At 45.9% G+C, this 17,878-nt stretch overlaps 1 protein-coding gene across 1 annotated transcript in view; it reads right to left on the bottom strand.

The window, feature by feature from the left end:
- cfap54 (cilia and flagella associated protein 54) overlaps positions 1-17,878 on the bottom strand; it is a 343,797-nt gene that overhangs the window by 143,311 nt on the left and 182,608 nt on the right. The window contains exons 35-39 of the mRNA XM_033039312.1: positions 16,486-16,525; positions 15,368-15,484; positions 13,318-13,489; positions 3,767-3,936; positions 243-357 (exon numbers count right to left, since the gene is read on the bottom strand). Coding sequence (XP_032895203.1) covers positions 243-357; positions 3,767-3,936; positions 13,318-13,489; positions 15,368-15,484; positions 16,486-16,525 — 614 coding nt within the window. The remainder of the gene's footprint in view (positions 1-242; positions 358-3,766; positions 3,937-13,317; positions 13,490-15,367; positions 15,485-16,485; positions 16,526-17,878) is intronic.

Raw genomic sequence — 17,878 nt, forward strand, 5'->3', positions numbered from 1 at the left:
GTTTTCTCGCACATTCCAAAGAATGCAGGGTTGTAGGTTACTTAGCTTCTGTAAATTGTCCCTGGTGTGTGGGATCGAACTAGTATGCGGGTAATTGCTGATCGGAGTGGATTTGGTGGGCTGAAGGGCCTATTTCCAGCCCGTATATCTAAACTAATCTAAAACTAAACTGCATCTGACTGTGGCATATTGTTTAAAAGAGGTTTGTTGCGCAAGTTTGCATAATTTGTTATTGTACTCACAGTACTTTTAAATGCACTTTTAAGGGCTGGGGTTGAACTTCTTTTATGCTCTTGCCGATGTTTCAAGATTCTGGTTCTTTGCAAGAGCTGAACTGCAGATAAACCAATGGCTGCGCTGTAAAAAGAAGAACATTATCACATGTGGGTTACATAAGAATATCAATCCCACTTTATTGGCAGCCTTTAAAGTTAGTAAAGGGGCTGTCCCACTTGGGCGACCTAATTGGCGAGTTTAGAAGAGCTTAGGAGAGTTTGAAAAATTGTCATGTTGAAGACCTCCTTCGACAATGTAGCAGACCTCCTTCGACTATGTTGAAGACCAGCTTCGATTAGTTTCGGGAATATTGAACACCGAATAGTGGAGAGTGAAGACGACCTCCTTCGATCTGCTTTGACCTCCCTTCGACCTCCCTTCGACCTCCCTTCGACCTCCCTTCGACCATGTTGAAAACTATCTACACCTACCTTCGATTACCTTCGACTACCCTCGATTACCTACGAATAACATGCCGACCTACCACGACCTACTTCGACTAAACCTACGAGAAAAAAATATCGATTTTTTCCATGGTGACCTTTTATTACTCGCGGGCATTTTCTGCATGTTGAAAAATGCGCCGTGACCTAGCTGAGGCCTCGAGTACGCGGGGACCACTCTCGAGCATGAAGGAGAGTTACAAAGACCTCCTAGGACCTCGTGTCAACCATGCTGCGAGTATGAGTCGAGGGCAAACACTTCTAAACTCGCCAATTAGGTCGCCGCAGTGGGACAGCCCCTTTATAAGGCCTGAATAGAGTGAATGTGGAGAGTTCAAGAAGGAACTGCAGATGCTGGAAAATCGAAGAAGTGCTGGAGAAAGTCAGCGGGTGCTGCAGCATTTATGGAGCGAAGGAAATAGGCAACTTTTCGGGCTGAAACCCTTCTTCAGACTGATGCAGGGTGGGGAGAAGGGGGGGGGGGGAGAAGAAAGGAAGAGGAGGAGCCAGAGGGCTGAGGGAGAGCTGGGAAGGTGAGGAGACAGCAAGGGGTACCGGAAATTGGAGATGTCAATGTTCAGGCCACTGGGATGCAGACTGCCCAAGCAGAATATGAGGTGGTCCTCACTCTGGCCATGGAGGAGGCCCAGAACAGAAAGGTCGGATTCAGAATGGGAGGGGGAGTTGAAGTGCTGAGCCACAGGGAGATCAGGTTGGTTAATATGGATCGAGCGGAGGTGTTCGACGAAACGATCGCCAAGCCTATGCTTGGTCTCACCGATGTAGATCAGCTGACATCTAGAGCAGCGGATGCAATAGATGAGGTTGGAGGAGGTGCAGTGAACCTCTGTCGCACCTGGAACGACTGCTTGGGTCCTTGAATGGAGTCGAGGGGGGAGGTAAAGGGACAAGTGTAGCATCTCCTGCGGTTGCAAGGAAAAGTGCCCGGGGCAGGGGTGGTGCGGGTGGTAAGGGAAGAATTGACAAGGGAGTTACGGAGGGAGCGGTCTTTGTGGAATACCTGAAGAAAGAAGCACTGTGGAGCATCCCTTGCACTTCCATGAACTTGCTGTATAATTGCATTTTTGCATTAATGTCTTAGAAACATAGAAACATAGAAATTAGGTGCAGGAGTAGGCCATTCGGCCCTTCGAGCCTGCACCGCCATTCAATGTGATCATGGCTGATCATCCAACTCAGTATCCCGTACCTGCCTTCTCTCCATACCCACTGATCCCCTTAGCCATAAGGACCACATCTAACTCCCTCGTCCTTTGGGATGTCTTGTCCTTTGTCACTGTCTTACACTGTCTTATGTTTTGTGTGGTGTTATTTAGCAACAGCAAAGGTAAATCAAAAATGTTTTTGTTGTCAGCAGTGTTATAAAAACACAACAATATTAGATTTAACCATATAACCATATAACAATTACAGCACGGAAACAGGCCATCTCGGCCCTACAAGTCCGTGCCGAACAACTTTTTTCCCTTAGTCCCACCTGCCTGCACTCATATCATAACCCTCCATTCCCTTCTCATCCATATGCCTATCCAATTTATTTTTAAATGATACCAATGAACCTGCCTCCACCACTTCCACTGGAAGCTCATTCCACACCGCTACCACTCTCTGAGTAAAGAAGTTCCCCCTCATGTTACCCCTAAACTTCTGTCCCTTAATTCTGAAGTCATGTCCTCTTGTTTGAATCTTCCCTATTCTCAAAGGGAAAAGCTTGTCCATATCAACTCTGTCTATCCCTCTCATCATCTTAAAGACCTCTATCGTCCCCCCTTAACCTTCTGCGCTCCAGAGAATAAAGACCTAACTTATTCAACCTTTCTCTGTAACTTAGTTGTTGAAACCCAGGCAACATTCTAGTAAATCTCCTCTGTACTCTCTCTATTTTGTTGACATCCTTCCTATAATTGGGCGACCAAAATTGTACACCATAGTCCAGATTTGGTCTCACCAATGCCTTGTACAATTTTAACATTACATCCCAGCTTCTATACTCAATGCTCTGATTTATAAAGGCTAGCATACCAAAAGCTTTCTTTACCACCCTATCTATATGAGATTCCACCTTCAAGGAACTATGCACGGTTGTTCCCAGATCCCTCTGTTCAACTGTATTCTTCAATTCCCTACCATTTACCATGTACGTCCTATTTTGATTTGTCCTGCCAAGGTGTAGCACCTCACATTGATCAGCATTAAACTCCATCTGTCATCTTTCAGCCAATTTTTCCAAATGGCCTAAATCACTCTGTAGACTTTGGAAATCCTCTTCATTATCCACAACACCCCCTATCTTGGTATCATCTGCATACTTACTAATCCAATTTACCACACCTTCATCCAGATCATTGATGTACATGACAAACAACAAAGGACCCAACACCGATCCCTGAGGCACCCCACTAGTCACCTGCCTCCAACCCGACAAACAGCCATCCACCATTACGCTCTGGCTTCTCCCATTCAGCCACTGTTGAATCCATCTTGCTACTCCTGCATTTATACCCAACAGTTGAACCTTCTTAACCAACCTTCCATGAGGAACCTTGTCAAAGGCCTTACAAAAGTCCATATAGACAACATCCACTGCTTTACCCTCGTCAATTTCCCTAGTAACCTCTTCAAAAAATTCAAGAAGTGTAGTCAAACATGACCTTCCAGGCACAAATCCATGCTGACTGTTCCTAATCAGACCCTGTTTATCCAGATGCTTATATATATTATCTCTAAGTATCTTTTCCATTAATTTACCCACCACTGAAGTCAAACTAACAGGCCTATAATTGCTAGGTTTACTCTTAGAACCCTTTTTAAACAATGGAACAACATGCGCAGTACGCCAATCCTCGGGGACTATTCCCGTTTCTAATGACATTTGAAATATTTCTGTCATAGCCCCGGCTATTTCTACACTAACTTCCTTCAATGTCCTAGGGAATATCCTGTCAGGACCTGGAGACTTATCCACTTTTATATTTTTCAAAAGTGTCAGTATTTCTTTTACTTTGAAACTCAAAGTATTCATTTACCTGAAGGCCAGTTGCAATCTTTGGAAAGCTATTGCTGCAGACTGAAGTTTGGCATCAATGACCATCTCCAGAGCCAGAGGAGGAAGGTTGACAAATTCACAATTAAATTTGTCTTTCAAAGCGTCAATTAAAACATTCAACTTATTTTGTGCCTCTTTCAAGATTGCATCCTGCAGTAGAAAAGAATCAGTTATTAAAGTCATAAACTATTTTATCTGATTAGGCAAATTCAATTATCTCAACTATCACGATGACAAGAGCAGATTGAAGAACACAAGATCATTGGAGCAGGATATGGTCACCTTGTCTCTCACGGAGCGGCTAATGCCAAGGAGTGACTCACGGGACCGAAGTGCTGCCACCTAGTGGAGAAATTAGGGGAAAGCACTAGGCTGCAGGTGAGACTGAAACAACGTGGTTACAAGTCCCTCCATCCCAGTAAATTACTGGCTAATGTGCAGGCTATAAAGAACATTCCTGATGAACTTAAAGCCAGACTAACCTACCTCAGAGACTGAAGAAGGGTCTCGACACGAAACGTCACCTATTCTTTCTCTCGAGATGCTGCCTGACCCGCTGAGTAATTCCAGCATTTTGTGTCTATCCACAGTGCATTCAGAAAGTATTCAGACCCTTTAACTTTTTTGTACATTTTGTTAGGTTACAGCCTTATTCTAAAATTAAGATTAATTTATGTTTTTATCATCAATCTACACACAATACCCCATAATAAAAAAGTGAAAACAGCTACTTAAAAATATTTGCTAAGTAATTAAAAAGAAATAACTGAAATTTCACATTTACATAAGTATTCAGACCCTTTACTCAGTAGTTTGTTGAGGCACCTTTGGCAGCGATTACAGCCTCAAGTCTTCTTGGGTCTAAGAGTAAACCTAGCAATTATAGACCTGTTAGTTTGACGTCAGTGGTGGGCAAATTAATGGAAAGAATACTTAGAGATAATATATATAAGCATCTGGATAAACAGGGTCTGATTAGGAACAGTCAACATGGATTTGTGCCTGGAAGGTCATGTTTAACTAATCTTCTTGAATTTTTTGAAGATGTTACTCGGGAAATTGATGAGGGTAAAGCAGTGGATGTTGTGTATATGGACTTCAGTAAGGCCTTTGACAAGGTTCCTCATGGAAGGTTGGTTAAGAAGGTTCAATGGTTGGGTATTAATGGTGGAGTAGCAAGATGGATTCAACAGTGGCTGAAAGGGAGATGCCAGAGAGTAATGGTGGATGGTTGTTTGTCAGGTTGGAGGCCAGTGACGAGTGGGGTGCCACAGGGATCTGTGTTGGGTCCACTGTTGTTTGTCATGTACATCAATGATCTGGACGATGGCGTGGTAAATTGGATTAGTAAGTATGCAGATGATACTAAGATAGGTGGGGTTGCGGGTAATGAAGTAGAGTTTCAAAGTCTACAGAGAGATTTATGCCAGTTGGAAGAGTGGGCTGAAAGATGGCAGATGGAGTTTAATGCTGATAAGTGTGAGGTGCTACACCTTGGCAGGACAAATCAAAATAGGACGTACATGGTAAATGGTAGGGAATTGAAGAATGTAGGTGAACAGAGGGATCTGGGAATAACTGTGCACAGTTCCCTGAAAGTGGAATCTCATGTAGATAGGGTGGTAAAGAAAGCTTTTGGTGTGCTGGCCTTTATAAATCAGAGCATTGAGTATAGAAGTTGGGATGTAATGTTAAAATTGTACAAGGCATTGGTGAGGCCAATTCTGGAGTATGGTGTACAATTTTGGTCGCCTAATTATAGGAAGGATGTCAACAAAATAGAGAGAGTACAGAGGAGATTTACTAGAATGTTGCCTGGGTTTCAGCAACTAAGTTACAGAGAAAGGTTGAACAAGTTAGGGCTTTATTCTTTGGAGCGCAGAAGGTTAAGGGGGGACTTGATAGAGGTTTTTAAAATGATGAGAGGGATAGACAGAGTTGACGTGGAAAAGCTTTTCCCACTGAGAGTAGGGAAGATTCAAACAAGGGGACATGACTTGAGAATTAAGGGACTGAAGTTTAGGGGTAACATGAGGGGGAACTTCTTTACTCAGAGAGTGGTAGCTGTGTGGAATGAGCTTCCAGTGAAGGTGGTGGAGGCAGGTTCATTTTTATCATTTAAAAATAAATTGGATAGTTATATGGATGGGAAAGGAATGGAGGGTTATGGTATGAGCGCAGGTATATGGGACTAGGGGAGATTATGTGTTCGGCACGGACTAGAAGGGTCGAGATGGCCTGTTTCCGTGCTGTAATTGTTATATGGTTATATGGTTATATGGGTATGATGCTACAAGCCTGGCACACATGTATTTGGGTAATTTCTCCCATTCTTCTCTGCAGATCCTCTCAAGCTCTGTCAGGTTGGATGGGAAGCATCGATGCACAGCAATTTTCAAGTCCCTCCAGAGATGTTCGATCGGGTTCAAGTCCGGGCTCTGTCTGGGCCACTCTAGGCTATTCACAGACTTGTCACGAAGCCACTCCTACATTGTCTTGGCTGTGTGCTTAGGGTCATTGTCCTGTTGGAAGGTGAACCTCCACCCCAGTCTGAGGGCCAGAACGCTCTGAAGCAGGTTTTCATCAAAGATCTCTCTGTCTCCTGCCACTGAGAAACAGCTCCACAGCATGATGCTGCCACCACCATGCTTCACTGTAGGTATGGTATTGGCAGGTGATGAGCGGTGCCTGGTTTCTGCAGACATGATGTTTGGCATTCAGGCCAGAGTTCAATCTTGATTTCATCAGATCAGAGAATCTTGTTCCTCATGCCTTTTGGCAAACTCCAAGCGGGCTGTCATGTGCCTTTTACTGAGGAGTAACTTCCTTCTGAACACACTACCATAAGGGCCTGATTGGTGGAGTGCTACAGATGTGGTTGGCCTTCTGGAAAGTTCTCTCATCTCCACAGAGGAACTCTGGAGCTCTGTCAGAGTGACCATCAGGTTCTTGGTCACCTCCCTGACTGAGGCCCTTCTCCCCTGATTGCTCAGTTTGGCCGGGCGGCCAGCTCTATGAAGAGTTTTTCCATTTAAGAATGACGGAGGCCACTTTGCTCTTTGGGACCAACAAAGCTGCAGAAATTGTTTTATACCCTCTGATATGCACTGCCAACAGCGGGACCTTATATAGACAGATTTCCAAATCATGTCTAATCAATTTAATTTATCACTGGTGGACTATAATCAAGTTGTAGAAACATGCCAAGGATAATCATTGGAAACAGGATGAACCTAAGCTCAATGTTGAGTGTCATAGCAAAGAGTCTGAATACTTTTGTAAATGTGATATTTCAGTTAATTTTTTTAAATTACTTTGCAAAAACTTCTAACCACCAGTTTTCGCTTCTTCATTCTGGGGTATTGTGTGTAGATTGGTGATAAAAAATTTTTTTAATCCATTTTAAAATAAGGCTGTAACGTAACAAAATGTGGAAAAAGTGTAATGGTCCAAATACTTTCTGAATGCACTGTACCTTGGAGACTGCTGTGCGCTCAGCTTCACAGAGACATGACTTACCACTGATATACCTGACTGTGCCATTTAACCCGAGGACTTCTCCCTTCAGCGGATGAACAGCACGACATCTTCAGGTAAGGGTAGAGGTGAAAGGGTTTGCTTCTTAATCAATACCTCATGAGATCATGCTCCCCAGACCTGGTAAATCTAACAGTGAAGTGCTGTTCCTATTACCTGCTGTGGGAATTCATCTCCCCTCACCTCAGTTTGGGGTGCAGCGGGAGAGTTGCTGTCTTATAGCGCCAAAGACCCGGGTTCAATCCTGATTATGGGTACTTGTCTGTATGGAGTTTGTACGTTCTCCCTGTGACCAATGTGAGTTTTCTCTGGGATCACTGGCTTCCTTCCGCACTCCCGGAGTAGAGGTTTGTGTGTTAATTGGCTTGGTATAATGGTAAATTGTCCCCAGTGTGTGTGTAAGTAAACATTAGTGTACGGGGATCGCTGGTCGGTGTGCTGAAGGGCCTGTTTCCGTACTGTATTTCTAAGCTAAAGTATCTTAACAGCAGCTGACATCCTTCCACATGCTGGCTCTGAATGAACTGATATACTAATAGCAGTGAGACACTGGTCATTGTAGCCAGGGACTTTAATCAAACCAACCTTGAGGTTGCTTTGGCAAGTAAGGTGAAAGTAAATCCAAAGGGTTTCTACAGCTATATTAATAGCAAAAGGATAACGAGGGATAAAATGGTCCATTAGAGAGTCAGAGTGGACAGCTATCTGCAGAGCCAAAAGAGATGGGGGAGATATTGAACAATTTCTTTTCTTCGGTATTCACCAAGGAGAAGGATATTGAATTATGTGAGGTAAGGGAAACAAGTAGAGTAGCTATGGAAACTATGAGATTCAAAGAAGAGGAAGCACTGACACTTTTGAAAAATATAAAAGTGGATAGGTCTCCAGGTCCGGACAGGATATTCCCTAGGACATTGAGGAAAGTTAGTGTAGAAATAGCAGGGGCTATGACAGAAATATTTCAAATGTCATTAGAAATGGGAATAGTGCCGGAGGATTGGCGTACTGCGCATGTTGTTCCATTGTTTAAAAAGGGGTCTAAGAGTAAACCTAGCAATTATAGACCTGTTAGTTTGACGTCAGTGGTGGGCAAATTAATGGAAAGGATACTTAGAGATAATATATATAAGCATCTGGATAAACAGGGTCTGATTAGGAACAGTCAACATGGATTTGTGCCTGGAAGGTCATGTTTGACTAATCTTCTTGAATTTTTTGAAGAGGTTACTCGGGAAATTGATGAGGGTAAAGCAGTGGATGTTGTATATATGGACTTCAGTAAGGCCTTTGACAAGGGTCCTCACGGAAGGTTGCTTAAGAAGGTTCAATTGTTGGGTATTAATGGTGGAGTAACAAGATGGATTCAACAGTGGCTGAATGGGAGATGCCAGAGAGTAATGGTGGATGGTTGTTTGTCAGGTTGAAGGCCAGTGACTAGTGGGGTGCCACAGGGATCTGTGTTGGGTCCACTGTTGTTTGTCATGTACATCAATGATCTGGATGATGGTGTGGTAAATTGGATTAGTAAGTATGCAGATGATACTAAGATAGGTGGGGTTGTGGATAATGAAGTAGATTTTCAAAGTCTACAGAGAGATTTATGCCAGTTGGAAGAGTGGGGTGAAAGATGGCAGATGGCGTTTAATGCTGATAAGTGTGAGGTGCTACATCTTAGCAGGACAAATCAAAATAGGACGTACATGATAAATGGTAGGGAATTGAAGAGTGCAGGTGAACAGAGGGATCTGGGAATAACTGTGCACAGTTCCCTGAAAGTGGAATCTCATGTAGATAGGGTGGTAAAGAAAGCTTTTGGTGTGCTGGCCTTTATAAATCAGAACACTGAGTATAGAAGTTGGGATGTAATGTTAAAATTGTACAAGGCATTGGTGAGGCCATTTCTGGAGTATGGTGTACAATTTTGGTCGCCTAATTATAGGAAGGATGTCAACAAAATAGAGAGAGTACAGAGGAGATTTACTAGAATGTTGCCTGGGTTTCAGCAACTAAGTTACAGAGAAAGGTTGAACAAGTTAGGGCTTTATTTTATGGAGCGCAGAAGGCTAAGGGGGGACTTGATAGAGGTCTTTAAAATGATGAGAGGGAGAGACAGAGTTGACGTGGATAAGCTTTTCCCACTGAGAGTAGGGAAGATTCAAACAAGGGGACATGACTTGAGAATTAAGGGACAGAAGTTTAGGGGTAACATGAGGGGGAACTTCTTTACTCAGAGAGTGGTGGCTGTGTGGAATGAGCTTCCAGTGAAGGTGGTGGAGGCAGGTTCGTTTTTATCATTTAAAAATAAATTGGATAGTTATATGGACGGGAAAGGAATGGAGGGTTATGGTCTGAGCGCAGGTATATGGGACTAGGGGAGAATACGTGTTCGGCACGGACTAGAAGGGTCGAGATGGCCTGTTTCCGTGCTGTAATTGTTATATGGTTTATATATGGTAGTACCAAAATATTATTGACATATCTCTTGTACCACCAGGAGCCAGAAACCCTTGACCACTGCACGTCCATAAAAAGTGCCAACTGCTCCATTGCCCGGAGCACATTTTGGGAAATCTGACTCCCTGCCTACAAACAGAAACTGAAGCGAGAGAATCCGGTTAAGAAAGTTGTTTGGTGTTGGTTTGCATTTCCTATACGACTGCTTTGAGTCAGTGGACTGGTCCATATTCACGGAATCTGCTGCCAACCTGAATGAGTACATCACTGCCATGACAGACTTCATCCGTAAAAGCCCTGTCCCATGGTACGAGTTCATTCCAAGAGTTCTCCCTAGTTTGCCCTGACTCGAACTCGGAGATTTACGGTAATGGCCACACGTCGGTACTCGGGGCTCTCGTGGACATTTTTCAACATGTTGAAAAATCTTCACGAGTCTTCCCGTGCTTACCTGCTGTTAGCGAGTTTTCCCGAGTACCTGCCGTTAGCGTTACGAGCCGCTAAGAGACGTCCCCGAGCTCCAACGTACCCGCTACGTTCATTCTCCGTGCTTACCACGAGTTTGATTTTTTTTTAAACTCGGGAGAGCTCTTGGAATGAACTCGTGGGACAGGGCTTTAAGTGCATAGAAGAATGCGCGCCAAAGAAGACAATCAGAGCATTCCCTAACCGGAAACCATAGATGAACCGCGAGGTTCATTCCCAGGTAATATGAGGAAAGATTGAAAAGACTAGGCTTGTATTCACTGGAGTTTAGAAGGATGAGGGGATATCTTACAGAAACATATAAAATTATAAAAGGACTAGACAAGCTAGATGCAGGAAAAATGTTCCCAATGTTGAGCGAGTCCAGAATTAGGGGCCACAGTCTCAGAATAAAGGGGAGGTCATTTAAGATTGAGGTGAGAAAAAACGTTTTCACCCAGAGTGTTGTGAATTTATGGAATTCCCTGCCACAGAGGGCAGTGGAGGCCAAATCACTGGATGGATTTAAGAGAGAGTTAGGTAGAGCTCTAGGGGCTAGTGAATGGATATGGGGAGAAGGCAGGCACGGGTTATTGATAGGGGACGATCAGCCATGATCACAATGAATAGCGGTGCTGGCTCAAAGGGGCGAATTGCCTCCTCCTGCACCTATTTTCTATGTTTCTATGTAATGGCCAAGACCACAGCTTGAGGCTCAGTTAGAAATTGGCAAGTATGATGTGAGAATTACAGATTCATAGCTGCAAGAGGACCAGGGCTGGGAACTGAATATTCAGGGGTATACATCCTATCGAAAAGACAGGCAGGTGGGCAGGTGTAGCTCTATTGGTGAGGAATGAAATTCAGTCCCTTGCGAGGGATGACATCAGGAGATTTAGAGTCAGCATGGGAGATTTCAACATGCAGTTAGAAAAGGAAAATCAGGTTGGTACTGGACCCCATGAAAGGTAGTTTGTGGAGTGCCTCCGTGATGGATTCTTAGAGCAGCTTGTATTGGAGTCTTCCAGGGAGAAGGCAATTCTGGATTTAGTGTTGTGTAATGAACCGGATTTGATAAGGGAACTCAAGGTAAAGAAGCCGTTAAAGTTAGTGGCCATAATATGATAAATTTTCATCTCTAATTTGAGTGGGAGAGGGGAAAATCGAAAGTGTCAGTATTACAGTTGAGCAAAGGGGACTACGGAGGCATGAGGGAGGAGCTGACCAAAGTTGACTCGAAGGAGACCCTAGCAGGGATGACAGAGGAACAACAATGGCAGGTATTTCTGTGAACAATACAGAAGGTGCAGGATCAGTTCATTCCAAAGAGGAAGATTCTAAAGGGCCTGTCCCACGAGCATGCGACCTGCATGCGGCAAGCGCGACCTAAAGGGCCGGTCCCTGCAGCATGCGCCTACATGTGGCAAACGCGGCCTAACGTGGTCGCTTGAGCCGTACGGCATGCGGCAAGCGCGACCATACCAGAAGCGGGAGCCGCGCGGAGGTCGAGTGAGTGACATGGCGTCGAGGCGGCTGTGGGCCAGAAGGCCGTTGCCACGCGGAATTTTTAAACACGGTCAGTTTTTCGGAGACCCGCGGGATGTCGGGACCAGCTCCGCTAAACTCCATACGGCTCCGGCGATCGAAGTGGGACCAGCCCCGTGAGGCCGTATGGCTCAAGCGATCACTTTAGGTCGCGCTTGCCGCATGCAGGCGCATGGTGGTGGGACCGGCCCTTTAGGTCGCGCTTGCCGCATGCAGGTCGCATGCTTGTGAGACAGGCCTTTAAGGGGAGTAAGAGGCGACCGTGGCTGAGAAGAGGTCAAGAAAAGTGTAAAGATAAAAGAGAAGTATAACACAGCAAAGATGAGCAGCGAGCAAGAGGATTGGGAAACGTTTAAAGAGCAATAGAAGATAACTAAAAAGGCAATATGGGGAGAAAAGATGAGGTACGAAGGTAAGCTAGCCAAGAATATAAAGGAGGATAGTAAGAGCTTCTTTAGGTATGTGACGAGGAAAAAATTAGTTAAGGCCAAAGTTGGACCCTTGAAGACTGAAAAAGGTGAATTTATTATGGGGAACAAGGAAATGGCAGATGAATTGAACAGGTACTTTGGATCTGTCGCCGCTAAGGAAGACACAAACAATCTCCCTGACGTACTAATGGCCAGAGGATCTAGGGTGAAGGAGGAACTGACGGAAATGGTGTTGGGTAAACTGATGGGACTGAAGGCTGATGAATACCCAGGGCCTGATGGTCTAAAGGGTACTTAAGTAGGTGGCTCAAGAAATCATGGGAGCATTGGTGATCATTTTCCAATGTTCTACATATCCAGGATCAGTTCCTGTGGATTGGAGGGTAGCTAATGTTATCCCACTTTTTAAGAAAAGAAGGGAGAGAGAAAATTATGGACCAGTTAGCCTGACATCGGTGGTGGGTAAGATGGTGTGGGCCGCAGGCCGGTGGTCGAAGATCTAAAGTCCCCGCCGTGCCGCAGCCAGAAGCACCGCAGACCGCAGGGCCGGCAGCCGGAGCTCCTCTCCAGGGATCCCCGGTGAGGGATCACGCTCCGGATGGTAAGTCCCCGCCGCACCCGCAGTAGAAGAAGGCCACGGGCCGGCGGTCGGAGCTCTTCTCCTCCGGGGTCCGCAACGAGCGATCCCAGGCTCCGGATGCCGCGCCAGCTGGAGCTCCGCAGACCACGGCTTCAGGCTGCCGCAGGCCAGCGCACGGAGTGCTCCCCCCCGGTGACCCCCGGTGAGGGCTCGCCCGCCCGCGACAAAAGAGTCCTCGCTGCGCCCGCGGCTGAAGCCCCTGGCGCATCTCCGGGAAAGGCCGCACCGATCCTCGATGTTAAGCCACGGGGGAGACGACATGGAAAAAGTCGCCTCTCCGTGGAGGAGGCGACCGAAGCGGTTTCCCCCTTAACCCCCCCCCCCCCCCACATAACCCCCCACACAAGACACACAAAGAATCATTAAAAACACACATTGAGACATCTAAAAAAACAAAAAAAGTAGAAAAAAACTAACATGCTGCTGCTCTTGAAATTCACCATTTAAAGAGAGAATTACCTTGAGCTGGGGTAAATTAAGGTGGCCTTGCAGGGAATAAAGGTCACGTGTCTCTTCGGTTGGACATTGTTTTGTGGCACCGTGTACATTCGTTAAATGAGTAATGACTGTCACATCCTCATTATCCAGGTCTAAGACTCTTTCACCTGCAATTTGGAGCAGAGCAAGTTTACTAAAAATACACAACAAAATAAACCTTTACATGAACAGCAATAAAACATTATCCATTATAATAAGAAATTGTTTGCAAGCTAAATCAAGGTTTTACCATGACTAGTGGGATATGCCAAAATGATAATTAATGATGTTTATACATGTTTTAGACAGGTACATGGATAGGACAGGTTTGGAGGGATATGAGCCAAGGCAGGTGGGACTAGTGTAGCTGGGCCATGTTGGGTGGTGTGGGCAGGTTGGGCTGAAGGGCCTGTTTCCATGCTGTATGACTCGATGGCATGATAACTCTATCTGCCTAAGCCAGTAAAATGGTGTGAATTCTTCAAATGACTGGAATCTGAAGTCTATATTCACAGTCAAAGGAGTCATGAGGGCAGTAGCAAATGTGAGTGGTACTGGATGTATGCGGAATAGGATGTGGGAAATATGAGGTGTGTTGATTATTGTGCTATTTCAGCAAGTCTTTTGGCAAGGTCCCAAATGGATGACTGGTCCAAATGATTACAGCCCATGAATCCAAAACAAGTTGGCAAAATGCATCCAAAATTGGCTTGGTAAAAGGAGGCAAAAGATGATGGCAGGAATTGTTTTGTGATTGGAGATCTTTTGACCTACGGTGAAATCAGGGATCAGCGTTGCCTTATTGTTTGTTGAATGCGTTGTGAACGTCTGGTGTATAATGAGTAAGTTTGCAGGTGGCTGAAAATTGGCAGAGTTGGTGACAGAGAGGATGGTGAAAGATTACAGAACAATATTGACCAATTTGTAAATTGGGTGGAGCATTGGCAGATTAAATTTAATCCTCATCAGAGTGAGATTATGCTTTTAGGAGGTCTACTAAATTTAGATTTAGTTTGGTTTGGAGATGGAGTGCAGAAACAGGCCTTCGGCCCACCGAGTCCGTGACGACTTGCGATCCCCACACATTAACACTACCCTACACACACTAAGGACAATTTATACATACACCAAGCCAATTAACCCTCACACCTGTATGTCTTTGGATTCCACAGATTTACCATCCGCTGACTAAGGAAATTACTCCTCATCTTTCAAAAGGTATGTCCTTTTATTCTGATGGTATGGCCTTTGGTCCTAGACTCCCCCACTAGTGAAAATATCCTCTCCACGTTCACTCGATCCAAGCCTTTCACAATGCAGTAAGTTTCAATGAGGTCACCCCTCATCTTGCTAAAACCATTATTTCTACCTGCTGTTGCTCCATAGAGAGTTCCTTTATACCTGGACGCCATCCTGTTTCACCTTGTCTGGACCCTTCCCACATATCTCAGATCCTCCACTATTTTGATAATTTCCAGCTACCTGGTCCAATATGACTCATCTTGACTCATCATGGATTTCTAGTTTCAATACATCTCTAACCCCTATTTTTGAGCCCTCTGTTGCTTTCTGGAACAAGGGCCCATTACGATCTCCACTACTAACAGTCCTTGTTCATAGCCTACATCAACAACTGCATGGAGGCACTTCCAACATCCTTGCAGAATTTGTCAAAAGAATCATCGCTACTACAAACCTCCATCCTCGCTTCACATTTGTCTAGACTATCTCTTTAGTTCCTTTGCTACATCTTTCTGACTCCATCCCTGAGAAATGCTTGGCATCGGCATCCTCTATAAACGCAACAATGCTAACAGTCACTTCAACCATTCTTTCTCCTACCCGATCTGCTGCAATGATATTATCGTTTTTCTTCATTTTCTGTACCTTCACCCTATCTGTTCTCAAGATGAGGCTTTCTAGTCTCAGTTTTCTGAAATCTCCTTCCAGAAACATGGCATCGATACAGACACCAAGCCTCTTTTTCTTCACTTCCCACAATCTGCTCCCTCTCCATAAACTCCAACCCCACCTTCTCAGACAAAACAGTGATGAAGTTCCCTTGGTTCTCAGCTTTCTGCCCACTCGCCTCCGCTTCCATACATCATCCTCTGCCATTTCCACCAGCTTCATTTCCACCAGATCCAGTCTGACCCCAAAAGCAGTCACATTTTACCCTTTCTGCATTCTGCAGGGATTACTATTTTTGTACTTGGCTGGTTTGCTCATCCTCTCCTACCCACCCTCCTTGACCCTTGTCACTTTGTCTGCAAACGTAGAAGATCATAGAGTCGTAGAGTCTTACAGCATGGAAACAGGCCCTTCACCCAACTTACCCACACCGGCCAACATAGACATCCACAGTGGCCCACATCCCTCTAAACCTGTCCTATCCATGTACCTGTCCAAATACTTCTTAAATTATCCTACAACTCCGGCAGCACGTTCCTTACACCCACCACCCTTTGTGTGAAAAAGTTACCCTTGATTCCTATTAATTCTTTCCCTCCTCTCACCTTAAATCTATGTCCTCTGGTTCTTGATTCCCATGCTCAGGGCAAGAGACTCTGCATCTACCCGATGTATTCCTCTCATGATTTGTACACCTCTATAAGATCAGCCCTTATTCTTCTGCATGCCAAGGAATAGAATTCTAGCCTAGGTGTGTCACTATACCTCCTTACTCACCACCATCTAGAGACTAAACAACCCTTCCAAGTAAGGCAGAGATACATGTTCACCTCTGTAATGTGTGGGTTTAAAAATGGAGTTGCCAGCTAAATGAGCAACACCACATTTCAATCCCTGCTTAGGAAAACAAGTAGACATTTTAGAAGAATGCTTAGGCTAGTAGTAAATCATGGGGCCACTTGCAAGGTTACTAAGATAAGCTTTTGTCTTCCTAGAGTCATCCAAGACTAACTCGGTGCCTGATATAAGACAAGTAACTCATGCTATTATGATACAAAGTATGATAGGATAGCGAGTAAGCAGGATAGCTAGTTTTGACACCTAGTCACCTGTTATTCTCAGAGATAACATTATCATATCAGTGCATGCTTTGACTGTTGGAGACAGGGGCGGAAATCGCTATCAAACATGGGGGGTGACACAATTTCTTGGTGGTTGCGTGCGCATGCGCCCACACACATGCGCATGCGCGAGACTTCGGAGGCTTCGGCCGTGGGCCCTGTGGACGGTAACAATGGGAGCGGAACTGGTTGGTGACTGACTCCGAACTCCAGCAACAGCAGCTTGTCCGCCCCAAATCGTGGAGCTTCAATCGGCCCGTTCGCAAGGTCTTTCATCGCCCCGCGCGGCTTAACACCGGCCACAGGATCTATCATCGCCTGGCGGAGGCTTCAACAATGGGAGCCTCGATCGCCTCGACGCAGCAATTTGACTGCGGGGCGGTGGAAGATCCCGCGGCCGATTTTAAGCCGCGCCGAGCGATGAAAGCCCCCGTGAACGGGCCAATTCAAGCTCCGCTCTATGATCTTTGCTCCACCAGGATGCCTCCCTCCTCCAATCAATGCGGTCTATCCGCAGTCCCACCCCCCTACTTCCGCCTCTGACCGACACCTCCCTCCTCCAATCATCGCGCTGAATCATGTCCCGCCACCCCCCCCCCCCCCACCCCCCACTGCCTGCTGACCAATGTCTCTCTCATCTAATTAGTGCCCTCGATCATCAGTCCCACCCCCACTATCTTGCGGTAAGCGGAGATTTTTAATAGATTTATTTTCACCAAATTTTAAAATCCGGATAACAAAACATGGGGGGGATGTGTCCCCCTTTCTGCCCATGGTTGGAGTACAACTTCACCTTGGGGGTGGAAGAGAGGGGGAAGAGAGGAGAGGGGGGGAGGGGGAGGTGGAGGGAGAGGGAGAGGGAGAGGGAGAGGGGGAGGGGGAGGGGAGGGGGAGGGGGAGGGGGAGGGGGAGGGGAGGGGGAGGGGGAGGGGGAGGGGGAGGGGGAGGGGGAGGGGGAGGGGGAGGGGGAGGGGGGGGGGGAGGGGGAGGGGGAGGGGGAGGGGGAGGGGGAGGGGGAGGGGGAGGGGGAGGGGGAGGGGGAGGGGGAGGGGGAGGGGGAGGGGGGAGAGGGGGAGGGGGGGGGGAGGGGGAGGGGAGGGAGGGGGAGGGGGAGGGAGAGAGAGAGGGAGGGGAGAGGGAGAGGGAGAGGGAGAGAGAGGGAGAGAGAGAGAGAGAGAGAGAGAGAGAGAGGGAGAGAGAGAGGGAGAAGGAGACCACAGATGTGTAGAGGGCTGCATGATTTGTAGATCTATTCATAATGTTCCTGTATTTTCTTTTCATAAATATAATTGCTTTTGTACTCTCATAAATGTTCTTCCTCCATTCATTGATACAAATCATTGAAACCTGTTTATATTTTGTTCCAACCTCTTCTTGGTCTACTCTAGTCAGTAATGACGTGGCCTCCTCCACATGAGAGAGATGAAACATAAAGTAGGTGACCATTTCACAGGCACTCTTCGCAATGTCCACCAGGAGATTCCAATGCATTTCATTTAACTCTTCCTCTC

This window comes from Amblyraja radiata, chromosome 21 (genome assembly GCF_010909765.2).
Source record: "Amblyraja radiata isolate CabotCenter1 chromosome 21, sAmbRad1.1.pri, whole genome shotgun sequence".
NCBI classification, from domain to species: Eukaryota; Metazoa; Chordata; class Chondrichthyes; order Rajiformes; family Rajidae; genus Amblyraja; species Amblyraja radiata.